General features: G+C 45.3%; 1 protein-coding gene across 1 annotated transcript in view; it reads right to left on the bottom strand.

Annotated features, from left to right (window-relative positions):
• Window positions 1-12795, bottom strand: part of COL22A1 (collagen type XXII alpha 1 chain) — a 515443-nt gene that overhangs the window by 232078 nt on the left and 270570 nt on the right. The window contains exons 18-19 of the mRNA XM_075316011.1: window positions 5300-5353; window positions 5087-5140 (exon numbers count right to left, since the gene is read on the bottom strand). Of these exons, the coding sequence (XP_075172126.1) occupies window positions 5087-5140; window positions 5300-5353 (108 nt within the window). The remainder of the gene's footprint in view (window positions 1-5086; window positions 5141-5299; window positions 5354-12795) is intronic.

The raw sequence follows: 12795 nt of genomic DNA, 5'->3' as shown, positions 1-12795 counted from the left end.
CTCCTGCAACTCACCTGAGTCTGTACCCTGCACTCCCTAGCGTTACTATACAGGTCGTTCTCCCTTTTGCCGCCATGTGCCTAGGACCTCGCTTGCCCTGAACTCATCTTGGCTAGTGAGAAGGCCAATGAGCACACTAGTCTCACCAGTGCAATAATACCACATGAGACAGACAGAAGGAAAACACTCCAAGCTTCTTCAATACAGCTAAACACCACAGCTGCAATAGTCACGACTCCTCAGCTTCTTCCAGAGACAAGTTCCTTCCAAAGTGATCAGCATAGAATGAGAAACTATAACTGGCGCTCAATGGATGGTAGGATACCTGACTTTTTTATAGTGAATGGGAGTGGTCACAAAAGATTAAGACTACAAAGAACAAACAGGTAGGAAACGGTCCTTTACCCCTAGCACTAAAAGAAAGTAGATTAACACAAATACAAGTCATAGATCTGCGCATAATAAGGCGTCGTGACCTGCTAATCCAACACTCGCCAGAGGTCTCCTCAGAGTGGGATACACTCATGACAACAACAACTGGGCAGCTACATATAGGCACATAACAAAAAAAATTGCAAAAGAATATCTCAAAATCCTTTTTTTTTTCCTATCAAAAGCTTGAAATCTTGACTTCTTTGGATATGTCAAGACCAGAAAAAAAAGATAAAAAGGGACGTATCTGTATATGAACCAGGATTAATAGAGGCTTTAAGAATATCACTGTAATATGAAGGACTTTTACTAGAATTAGGACCAGGGGTAGAAAGATCACGGTTGCAGGGGTTTCCATTGCGACCGAGCCCGGGGTTCCAGGGGGCCCAAGGACCTCAAGCGATGGCGGTCGCATGGCCTGCCTATGGTGGCAGGCCATGCGACCGCCATCACTGGCCCCCCACCAAGGATCACACTTTCAATTGTATCGGCATCACAGATGCTGATACAATTTAAATCAATGAAGAGAGAGCAGAACCTCTTTCATCATTCTCCCGCTGTGTCTGCACTCTGACGTGTCAGTACAGCGAAGCGTGATGACATCACAACTGCGTGGTGTGCTGAGATGTGCATAGTGGACACGCTGAGAAGACCGGAGCAGCGGGGGAACAAGGAAAAGTGAGTATATATTTAATCATGGTGGCCAGATGACTAAGGGGGTGCATTTAACGATATGGGGGTTGTATGCTACTATATGGAGGAATAAGGGGGCTGCATAATGGTATATTGGGTGTTGTGAATGTCATCCGAGTGGGTGCTAGTGTGGAGCTCCCTCTCGTGGCCAGAAATGGTAATGAAGCTGAGTCTGAATCTGTGACCCAGACAGGTGTTGGAGTTAATTGGGAATCCAGGAAGTCCTACTGCAAATGAGCCTAGTGTATTTAGGAGAGCATTTTCTACCTGGTGGCTGCCGGTGGTAATGTTTTCCTGCCTGCTTCTGAAGATGTCTGGAAGTTTTCCCTTCGGTTTCTCCCATTTCTTCTGTGCCTGAATCTACTCCAGATAAGTTTGCTAGTTTCTGTGCTTAATTGCTGAAATTGCACTTAAGGTTGTTTCTACTTATTCCATTTGGTTCTGTGTTCGGCTTCTTGTATGTGAGAATCTGTCTCTCTGCTTCTGTGAGCAGGGCAGTTCCTCCAGCAAGAAAGGGAGCTTGCTCCCTGTTCATGTTTGGATTAGTTGCACTTTAGAATATTATGTGTTCTGTTATTTTGTTCCTTCCCATTATATCTACAGTTCTGTTTAAAGTGTCTTGCACAAGAGTACCTTATATAGTGGGGGAGAGACCTTGTGGTCTTAGTATTTTTTTCCTATTAGGAGTTTGGTATTTTTTGCAGGGTTTTTTGCTGGCCGCAATCAGTTATCTGTCCAGTCCTATTGTATCTAGTAAGTCGGGCCTCACCTTTGCTAATCTATATTTTCCATCTGTGTGTTGTGATTTTTTACATCACCGTTGTTGCATGTTGGGGGCTTGCTATTTCTTTGGGGACTGCTCCGAGGCAAGTTAGGATTCCTCATTTCTATCTTTGAGGTGTAGCAAGTTTCTCCGGCAGTGACGAGGTGTCTAGGTGTGTTAGGAACATCCCACTGCTACTTCTAGTGTTGTCTGATAGATAGGGGATTGCGGTCAGCTTAGTTTCCAACCACTCTTGTGGTTTTGTTTTTTCCTGATTAATGGGATTTTTTGTGATCGTCCACGGTTACCAGATCATAACAATGGGGGCTGCATAATGGTATATGGGGACTGCATAATACTGTATGAGGGCTACATGATACTATATGGGAGCTACATAATACTATATGGGGGCTAGATTATACTATATGGCGGACTATGGGGGTGCATTAAACTATATCCAGGACTATTGGGGGTGCATTATAATACATGGAGGACTATGGAGAGTGTATTATATATGGAGGACTATGGTGTCACGGTCATCTCCCTGTTTTTAGAGACTAGTGGCACCCTCTCATCTCTATTAGGTTATCCACATTTAAAGGTGATTTAGTTTCCTTCAGTTCCTAAATGGTTAATATCAGTTTTCTGCTGGCAGCTTCTCCAGCAGCTCTCCTGCAGGTAAGCTCAGCTGCAACTATTTTATAGGCACACCCCCTTTTGCTAAAAATAGGCAGGTCTCCCAGAAAGCTTTGCTGACTATGCAAACCAGTTGTATGAAAGGTGCCTTTTTGGAAGGAAGCTGCTGTGGATTCTCCTGAAGTTGTATCCTTTCCATTTTGGTTTTTTATTCATTGTTTGTCTCTCCTACCCTCTTGTCTCTTTAGTATAGCGGTGGGTCTAGTGAACCTCACCTGCCTCTCACTAGTCAGGGCCTCTATAGGGTTTCTCAGGGGCTCAGGATGCTGTTCTGCGACAGTTGCGGAGACTGTATAGAAAGAGGCTAGGAGAGTAGGGACAGGTCAGGTGAGGTTAGGAGATGTCCATGTACCCTCTTACTAGTCCCAGGACCCACTGTTGTTATTGTGTCCCTGGTGTTTACCCTTGTTTGTGGTGTTTTTTAGATGTGTTTTTCGTTGTGTGTCAGACCTCGGTTGCATGACATATGGGGTGTATTAAACTATATGAACGACTATGGAGAGTGTATTATAATATATGGAGGTCATTGGGGGATGCATTATACTATATGGAGAACTATGGGCAGTGTATTATAATATATGGAGGACTATGGGGAGTGTATGATAATATATGGAGGATTATGGGGTGCATTGTAATACATGAAGGTCTATGAGGGCTGCATTATAATATATGGAGGATTATGAAGGTGCATTAATCTATATGAAAGACTATGGGGTGCATTATACCATATGGAGGACTGGACGGAGTTTATTATACTATATGGAGAACTATGGGGAGTGTATTATACTATATGGAGGACTATGGGGTGCATTATACTATATGGACTACTATGTGGAGTGTATTATACTATATGGAGGATTATGGGGAGTGTATTATAGTATATGGAGTACTATCCGGAGTGTATTATACTATATGGAGGACTATGGGGGGTGTATTATAGTATATGGAGGACTATGGGGGGTGCATTATAATATTAGATATCATATCAGGATTTCGCAGTATGTTAAAGTTGGATGCTGAGGTTCAGAGCCAAGTGTCAGCAGAATAATCCTGTACCCCAAAGGGGGTGGGGATGGGGGTCAAAGTCAATATTTTGCACCGGGGCCCATTGAATTCTAGTAACGCCACCGATTAGGACATTACTTTTGCTAGGATTTACTAGTGAATCAGTTTACAATTTTATTTTAATGTTCCTTTTCATTTCAGTTTCTTAGACTTGTTTATTAAAGGTTGAAACAAAGAAACCTCGGGGATACAAAACCTACACAGATCTTATAATTATAGCCAAGCGACACATTCCCAGCACATGTATCCTCACCACATTATAACAAGTATCTCTTTATTTGCCATCATTGACAGTGATTTCAGCTCTTCTTCACATATCCCATAATGCCTAACTTCAGCATTACAGAGGTAGGTGTTATTAGATTTCATTTACAAGAAGGGATAGTTATATAGATCATTTTACATTGTGAACTGGATGGTGTGAAAATAAATGCAGATATGAAGCACAAGAGAGGCCACAGACTGTGCTTTATATCTGGGTAGCGAAACGTACGTCGGGGAATAGGACAGCAGAGGCTTTCTGACACAATTACACCCAGGTAATCTAATGCTTAGAGTTGTGTTTTAGCGGTCTTTATGTTTATGTGATCTAATGTGGTGTACCGTGCTGATCGCCACTTGTCTACAGACACATGGTGGATCAACGTAGAGCATGCTATCATTGCAGCTTATTTTGTCCACCTTCAGTATGAGTTTAGTACTGCAACCACAGCTCTTTAAGCAACTGGGTGGTAGCACATAATTTATTCACGGTGACCAGTGGTGCATATTTATATTCTTTGTGGGCCAAATATTGGTTATATGATGTTTTCATTATGATACATATAGGGTATATGTGCAATTTGACGCACTTAGACACTTAGACACTTTATAATCCCTATGGCTCAGAATAGTTATTCATCATTAATATCTTGGATAATAATAATAAATTGAAGCACAGGTCACTTTAATGTTTTTGAAATTTATTGTGTGCAATATTATGATGCCGCTTTGTCCTTGATTTTTTGCTGCATTCATCTCTTTTATGTAATTTGTGTGTGGTTTGAGTTTGATTTTTGAGTTTTGTCAAAAATAAAAATTTATATATTTTATTATTTCGGACGTTTGTACTCCTTTTTGGAAAAATATATTATTTTTTTCCTTTGATTAAATAATTGGGTAATGGGAGTGGCCCTACATTTAACTGACCATTGCTTGTGTTGATAGACTGTGCTCTTTGCAGCAGCATGCATGTCACACGGATTGTGAGTAGAATATTCAGAGTACATGGGATTATGCACATTTGTGTTGGTCATTCAGTGCATTCTACTTCATTACATATTATTTAGAAATCTTATTACAGGTAACAATTTATATGATAAACTGTGGTTTTAACCCTGCTATAAGTCAAATATATCATCATGCTGTAAATGGCACCGCCATGGGGTTCACACTCACCCTCTCTCCTCTCAGCCCTTTTAGCCCTGGTAATCCAATGCTGCCCTTTAAACCCTGAAATAAACAAGATAATCATAAGTGAGGAATTAACATTGGTTCATTTATTTCACATCTACAAGAAAATGATGGAATTATGTATTGATCTGAAATAGAAAGCAAAATTGATTGACTAAATACATTAATTTGTTATGAATGGATAACATTATCAGTTACCTCTTTTCCTTCTGGACCTGGCTTTCCAGGGAACCCGTCAATACCTCTGTCACCCTAAAAAGTAGAAAAATAAATTATTTAAGGGTTAAATAGAAAATAAAGAGAAAAAGGAATAGGTGGCAATTATTAGATCAGTGTGGAACCCAGCACTGAGAACTCTATCAATCCCCAGAAAAGGGCTTTTATATCCCCCATTCTCCACAGAAAGAAATGGAGATCAGCTTATGGTGTTCTTGGTCATCTTTGTCAGACTTTGAAAGCAATCGAAGGGGGCACTCTCAACTGGTTGTGTGACGCACTGGAAAAACCAGGTAGTCACAGATGAATGTACCCCCCACCAAGGGTACAGGAATCGCCTCCTCCTTGGGAATTAACAATACACTTCACACACATTGGAACACCAGCCACAAATCCTAGTCGCCCCCCAATGACCGCCAGGACACACCAGTGGGTGGGACCAGGCGGATGGGAATGCCCACCTAGGGGTCTTAAGGTGACATGGGGAGGGAACCAGTCAGTTAGTTTGAGTTTGAGTTTCAGAACAGTCAGAGCTGAGTGAAGCTGGAGTCGGTGACAGTAGCTGAAGTGCAGTGTGGATAGCTTTTTAGGGCCACATGCAACGAAGATCCGCTCTCGGGAGACCTGAAGTGGACCGGGGCAGGATTGTAGCCCGCCGGTACCGGCAACGGGAATCCGGTGCGGAGGCCGTGCACAGGCGGGGTACCTGGACACTAGGACGAGGCAAGCTTCAAGCCCCTTGTTAGTACCAGGCCTTGTTCCCCAAGAGTGAAGCCCAGACAGAGCAGACTGGCAGCCCAACGCGGGGGACAGGGTGTCCGCCAAGAACCCATTGAAGCCCCACGGGTCAGCGTCTGCAGGCAACGGCTCCCTCTGTGTCCAAAGCTGCAGGAGAGCGGATTTCTCCCGTTCCACGTGGGGCTAATCCATACACCACAAGACACAAGTGCAGGAGGAAGGGCCCCTACACTGCCAACCCGTGTGCGGGACCAGTACACCCCTCCAGAGGCAACCGGCATCCGGCCTTGGTTTACAATATGGACTTGGTGTGATTTCTTCCTAATTGTGAGTACACCAGTTTCATCCGGTCCAACCTGCCAACAGCGCCCCAGCCCTGCTCCTTACCCACATCTGGGTCCCGGGTCTACACCTCTCCCGTACCCATGGAGGAGATACCACCTTGCTGCCCCCACATCATCGATCCCGGACGCCAGCCCCGAGAGGCAGCAGCGGTGCCACCATCCCATCACCGCAACCCACGGGTGACGTCACAGACAATCTCCCCTGTAAATACCTCCCTTTTTCACTGTGTGCGAGGACAGGAGGTTGCACGACCCCCGGGTCCGGTCACCACTTGAGCCCAGGACACGATCCCGGATCAGAGCGCCACTTGAACAGCCCCGGTTGCCGCAGCGGAGGCGGCACCCGTACGCGACAGCTGCTCCAGTAAACTCCTGCTTATCGGGACAGGGCAGAACAAGGGTAGAATGAAACACATAGGTTTCCAGTTCTGGCTATTGATGGGGGCCCAAACAACAATAGTTATAGACTGAATTTACTCTTTAAATGTCTAGGTTCCGAAGCAAAATCTGCCACACGTTCTATCTATACAACAAGGACTTTGTGGAAATGGAACTTTTTGCACCCCACGACGTACCCCTGACCCTGGTGCATCTGCTATGTTTGTACTCACGGATACAACTGTGAAATTTTAAGAGAATCGTTTGGTATGAAATAATCATACTTTTTGATGTTGGATTAGTGAGTAACTACTATGTGTACCTCCTCTAAGGTATTAAGTAAAGAGCTCGAAAAAAATATACGTAAATGTCACGCTGTACAAAGAGCTGGTGAGAAGTAGTACAGCGTATTCCCCACTAGGTGGCAGCAGAGTAGTGAAGGAGAGTCAACATAACACTAAACCAGAAGGGAGGCTGAAGTACAGCAGAGTAACTTCAGCAGGCAGTTCACAGACGAACCACCGGGGGCAATAGAGTAGTCAAACATTCATGGTCTAGCCAGGAAGTCAAGTCAGTGCATTGGGAGGATCAAGATCAGGTCAGAAAACAGAACTGAGGTCGGATGCCAGGAGATCAGAAATGCAGAGGGGAACACAAAGGGAACGGAAGACAAGACCGGAGGGTGAGGAGACACAAACACGAGAAGAGGATGAACCAGGATGGGTAAACAACTGACAGGAGCGGGAAGTCTGGGACAGGGACAGACGGATGAATGGGCGAGGGTACAGGTCAGGCACGGTAACTAGGAGTCATCAAACAGGAAATCTCACCAGAGCCAGTCACAGGCTGCAGAGCAAAACTATAACCAGCACCAGAATGCAAGTGCAGCGCCCAGATATAGTGTCTCCTGAAAACCGGAACAAAGCCAATAGGAGTGACATGACCTGAAATGACCAGCCCGGGTCTGGGAAACTCTGGAGCGGGGAATACCGGTCCTGGATCATGACAGTAGGATCTCAATTTCTAAGGGAGCGGAAAGTGATCACTTGATACATTTCCTCGCAGCTGAGCCTATTTATAGGAAATAAAGAGAGAGTATTGTTCACCTCTTCACATACCCAAATGGCTTCTATTATTTGAGGTTTATCAGAAAACGTATTGTTTTCCGTAATCTGAAGTAGCCTGCCCCGATGATGAACAGTAGCCATACCGTGATGCCAGATCACCAGGGTTGCGCATTTCCAGATACATGAAATTGAATTACGTCTCATGAAATTGGATTTGCATGTTGTTTGTATATTTGCTCAGTAATCAGAATTTATAATGAATGACTTCTGGGCACACTATAAAAATATTCAATCAGCTTCATTATTAATTAAGCCTCCCGGATGCTGAAATAGCTTTGTGTTTCCAACTGGACATCTTTCCAGTAGAAGAGCCAAAAACAGACATGGCTGCATCCCGTAAATCTGAAAGTATTTTCATGACCCTATAAAATAATAGACAAGGACATTTTAGAGGCTATGAGACAATAGAGTAGTTAAAAACACAAAGAATAGATGACTGCCGTCCAAACTCAAAAAAGGGGGAAGTTGGAGAAATAGAACACATACATGAAGCCTAAAGATCCGTAATAAATTACTTAGCGATGCAACAGAACTTTCTGCTCCAAAAAACGTCTTGCAGAGAGAACATGAGTTAATTATTTCTGAATCTCCTACTATATTCCTTCCATTTTGGATACACGATGACTGAGAAGATAGGGATATAATAAAAAGGATGGAGTATTGCGCTATAGAAATAAATGAGTGCTTCTGCTGTTGTCCTACAACCAAAGATTGAAAGTCAAGAAGGATAAGTCAAACATCGGGCGCTGGTAGGTGTTACGTCACCGCCGGAGTCTGCTCCAGCGACTTCTGCTCCGATCGCCAGGCGACGCCGTGTTCCTGCCGTGGATGATGCTGGTGATGGGAGAGGAGTTGATGCCAGCGGCACCGGTGTGGGCGCAGGCTCCGATCATCCACTGGGCTGGGTTAGCTTGGGATCTGCAGTACCGCTGGCTGACTGTGGGTGGCATGTGTCTTCCAGCTGAAGTTGCCAGCGTTCAGCTACAGCCAATGGGAAGACACCACACCCTTCTTATTCCCCCTCCTGTCTGCTGACCTCTGCCAGAGATAGTTCTAATTTCCTGGCTCCTGATCCGCCCTATTCTGTTTAGTGATTCCTGTGTGTTGACTTCTGCGTGTCTTCTGACTACCCTCCTGCCTGCTGTTTCTGTACCTCGCTGCCCGATCCGGATTTGACCTCTGCTACGTTTGCTGACTACGTCATTGCCTGCCGATTCTGTCCCTGTTCCGCAATTCCTGGTTTGACCCTGCCTGACTACTACTCTCTCAGACTGCAGCCTTCCACAGGTAGTGATCTCCAGTGCCCTGTGTAATTCCAAATCCCTGTATAGGGGTTAAAGGGTTTCAGGGTTCTGGGGGTCCTGCTTGGTGAGTGGCTTCCCTCTAGCCTGTTCATTACAGCCCATCTGAGTCTGTGGATCCAGGCAGGCGTTACAGTAGGTATACAGGTGTAATAGTGTAGTTCCCCTGAACACCTCAGAGTGCTACAAGGTTCTGCATCTCCAAAATGATGCAGGGCATACCCCCATAGGGACCCAGAAACCCAGTGCCGGTAACACCAAGAACCCAGGTAATCCCAGTTACCCCAAAAAATCCCCCATAGAATGGTACTCAGCTAGAGTGGGACCAATGGATGGCCGCCTAAAGGTGGAGCCACTCCAGTCCACTAGTTTAGTTGACTAGGTGGGAGGGACAGACTGTGGACAGAGACAACACAGGAAGTCAGTAGTCAGTCTAGTCGAATCAAGTTTAAGTCTAAGACAGTGAAGGTGTGAGGTGGTGACTGAGCGACATCCTGACTCGGGTTAACGGTAACCTGGTAACCAGGAGAGGCAGCTGCCAGTGGAGTATGGTGGAGTACTCCCGGAACTACGCACCGATGGGGTACAGGACCCTAGGATAGGAAAGAGGTTCAAGCTGACCTGTTAACACCTGCACAGCAAAGGGGACTATCAAGGACCTTGCTGACCCTAAAGAATCCAAAGACTCAGTAGCAAAAAGAGAGCCAGGGACAGGACCAGAGACTCCAACCCCACAGGGTTCACGCTATCGTCAGGCGGACAGAAGTGGACAAACCACAGACCGTGGACCCCCAGTGTTCCATACCACGGGGACCCACTTACCAGAGACAAGTGCTGGGGAAGAAGGTACCAGAGAACCAGACTGGCACTGGGACGAAGGGGATCTGGAGGCGAAACCAGCCGGCCTCGGGCCACCAGTTGACACCACAGTGAGTAAACCAGTTGCACTGAATATCTGTCTGGACTCCTTCTTCCAACGCTCACTGCACCATACACCTGCTGGGGTAATACCCTACTTGTGGAGGGATTACCATACTAGCTGCTAATACCACCAGCCCCAGTAGAGACATTCTGCAGCGGCAGCTCCCTACACTTAGCCGCAACACCGCAAATGGCGTCACGAATAACTTTATTCATAAATCCCCTGTAAATATCCCCATTACAAAAAGAGCCCAGGGCACGGAACCGGGTAACGGCCAACATCGTGACATAGAGACACTGCCGGGAACCGAGTACCCCATTTCCCTGGGTGCTACAATAGCGTTTGAATATTAAAACTTTTCTTGATGTGCTCTAAAAACAACACATTGCAGTGCAGGTTCTACACCTTCCTCTCCACAGTAGGAGAAGGAGGATTATAAGTAAGGGAGAGGAACCATAAGAAAGTTTTACTCAATAAGTAAGCATGATGTCATGGTAGTGACAGGGTAGTATGGCGCACAACGCGACACACAACAAAACAAGGACTACATCAGGGACACAATAACAATGGTGGGTCCTAGCGCTAAAGAGAGGGAAGATGGACACCTCCTTCACTCACCTGCCACTGTAACCTGCACTCCTGACCAGTCCCTATATAGGTTCTGCACCTGTCACCAAACAGGATACCTGAGACCCTGGCAGACCATGTAACAGCCCTTGCTAGTGAGCTGGCAGGTGAGGGATGCCAGCCCCCCTGCTGCACTAATAAAACACCAGGGGAAGAAAAGACAGACAGGGGAAACACAACAACAAACAGGACTGCAGCCTACACACCAACTTGCAAAGTGGGCTTCACCAGCTCCTTCTACCTCCAGGCCAAGCATCCAAATGAAATCAGAATAACTGGAACCCTTTAGTGGGAGCAGAGGGTATATATAGGGACTGGGAGTAGTCCCAAACTGGAAGCACCTAAGAATGCTGCTAGAAGGGAAAACTGACATGAACCCTTATCTCGACAAAGGAAAGGAAATACATTTAATGTACAGAGTCTTAGGGGTACTTTGCACGCTGCGACATCGCTAGCGATCTCGTTAGCGATGTGAAATTCTAGATCGCAAGTGCGATCTTTCGAGATTGCACATAGATCATTTTACGCATATGCGATCTCGAAAGATCGCATTTGCGATCTAGAATTTCGCATCGCTAACGAGATCACTAGCGATGTCGCAGCGTGCAAAGTACCCCATACATGGCAAACTTGGAATCTGTCAACAGTCTCATACTGCAGAGAGATGAGTGTGACACATGACTGGGAATCAATTGCATGGTATTTATGGAGGTTTTCCTCAATGTGAGTGTAAGAGGGCAGAAGTGGACTATAGTAACTCTCTTATCAAACATGTTTCTATAATGTTGTACCAGATCACTAACAACAACTAAAAACAATGCATTTCTGTGCAGGTTCTGCACCTCCCTCAGGTTCCTCCATGAATCTGAGGGAGGTGCAGAACCTTCACTGACAAGCCTTGTTTTTAGTGCACATCAATAAAAAAAATGTTGCTCTACAAAAAGCCATCACCCCAGTTTACCTTTGGCTTATCCTTCTTGACTTCCATTATTTCTAAGACTGCACCAGATTCCGACACCAGTGGAAGGTGAGGATCACAGCAGCAGCCCCCACTGATGAAGAGGTGTCTTTTCTCCAGCTATATCTTTCTCTATTATTGGGTCTACTCCTGCACAACCCTCTCAGGTTAGTACCCTGATATTTTTCTTATTCCACCTGCCCAGGCGATAATGCACAAAAAAGTACCCCTCTTTCTTCCTTTTTTCTTACAGTCAAAGACAAGTCGGAGAAGGGAGGTCTATGAGAAAGGGGTGAAGAACCCTAAAGTTTACCCAATAAATAAGCATGACTGTGTATCAACCGTAAAATGTCAGGTTCATTACGGGGGCTTTCCTCTTGTGCCTGGAAAAGGGAGGATGTGGCGTCACCCTCTTACCAAATATGTTGCCATAATGTCGGGTCAGATCGCCTCCACTATTCCTTGGAAATGTTGTATATATGCATTGCTCTATCACGTTGGTGTTATGCTCTTGTTGGGCTGATGGTCTGTGTATTGCTCACCACTGCTCGTTACTTGATCGACCATCGGGATTTCCAGGCATGACACAAGTACATGGAAGTCAATGGGAAACTCCAACATTTTTAAACTCTGATACTTGATGGAGTTACAATGTAGCCTCTGCATACAGCGCTAGACACAGTATAACCTCTACCTACAGTGTCGGTCACAGTGTAAACCTAGACATACAGTGTCACTCCCAGAGTGCACACTGTATAAAGTACAGCCAAAATGGGCAGACAGGTATGGCGCACGAGTGAAGACGACCTGCATGAAACGTTCGTGCCAGGCTGATGCGCCATGGACGATGAAATATGGTTATGTGTAGAAATCTAATTGAATCCTACAAAAAACTATACAAAATCATCATGTGAATAAATAATGAAAACATTATTGGATTACAAATAGTATAGAAAACATTTATAAAGTGGGAAAAAAACAGCAGGTGGCAGCAAAGTGCCAGGAACTGCAGCAGGAGGCACAAAGTGTGAGTATTACAAACTGTAAATGACCAGTAGGAAGTAGAAAAAAAATGTGTGTGTG

Source organism: Anomaloglossus baeobatrachus, chromosome 6 (genome assembly GCF_048569485.1).
Source record: "Anomaloglossus baeobatrachus isolate aAnoBae1 chromosome 6, aAnoBae1.hap1, whole genome shotgun sequence".
Lineage (NCBI taxonomy): Eukaryota > Metazoa > Chordata > Amphibia > Anura > Aromobatidae > Anomaloglossus > Anomaloglossus baeobatrachus.
Note: the sequence above shows the minus strand (reverse complement) of the source record. Positions and strands in the feature narration are given on the sequence as shown.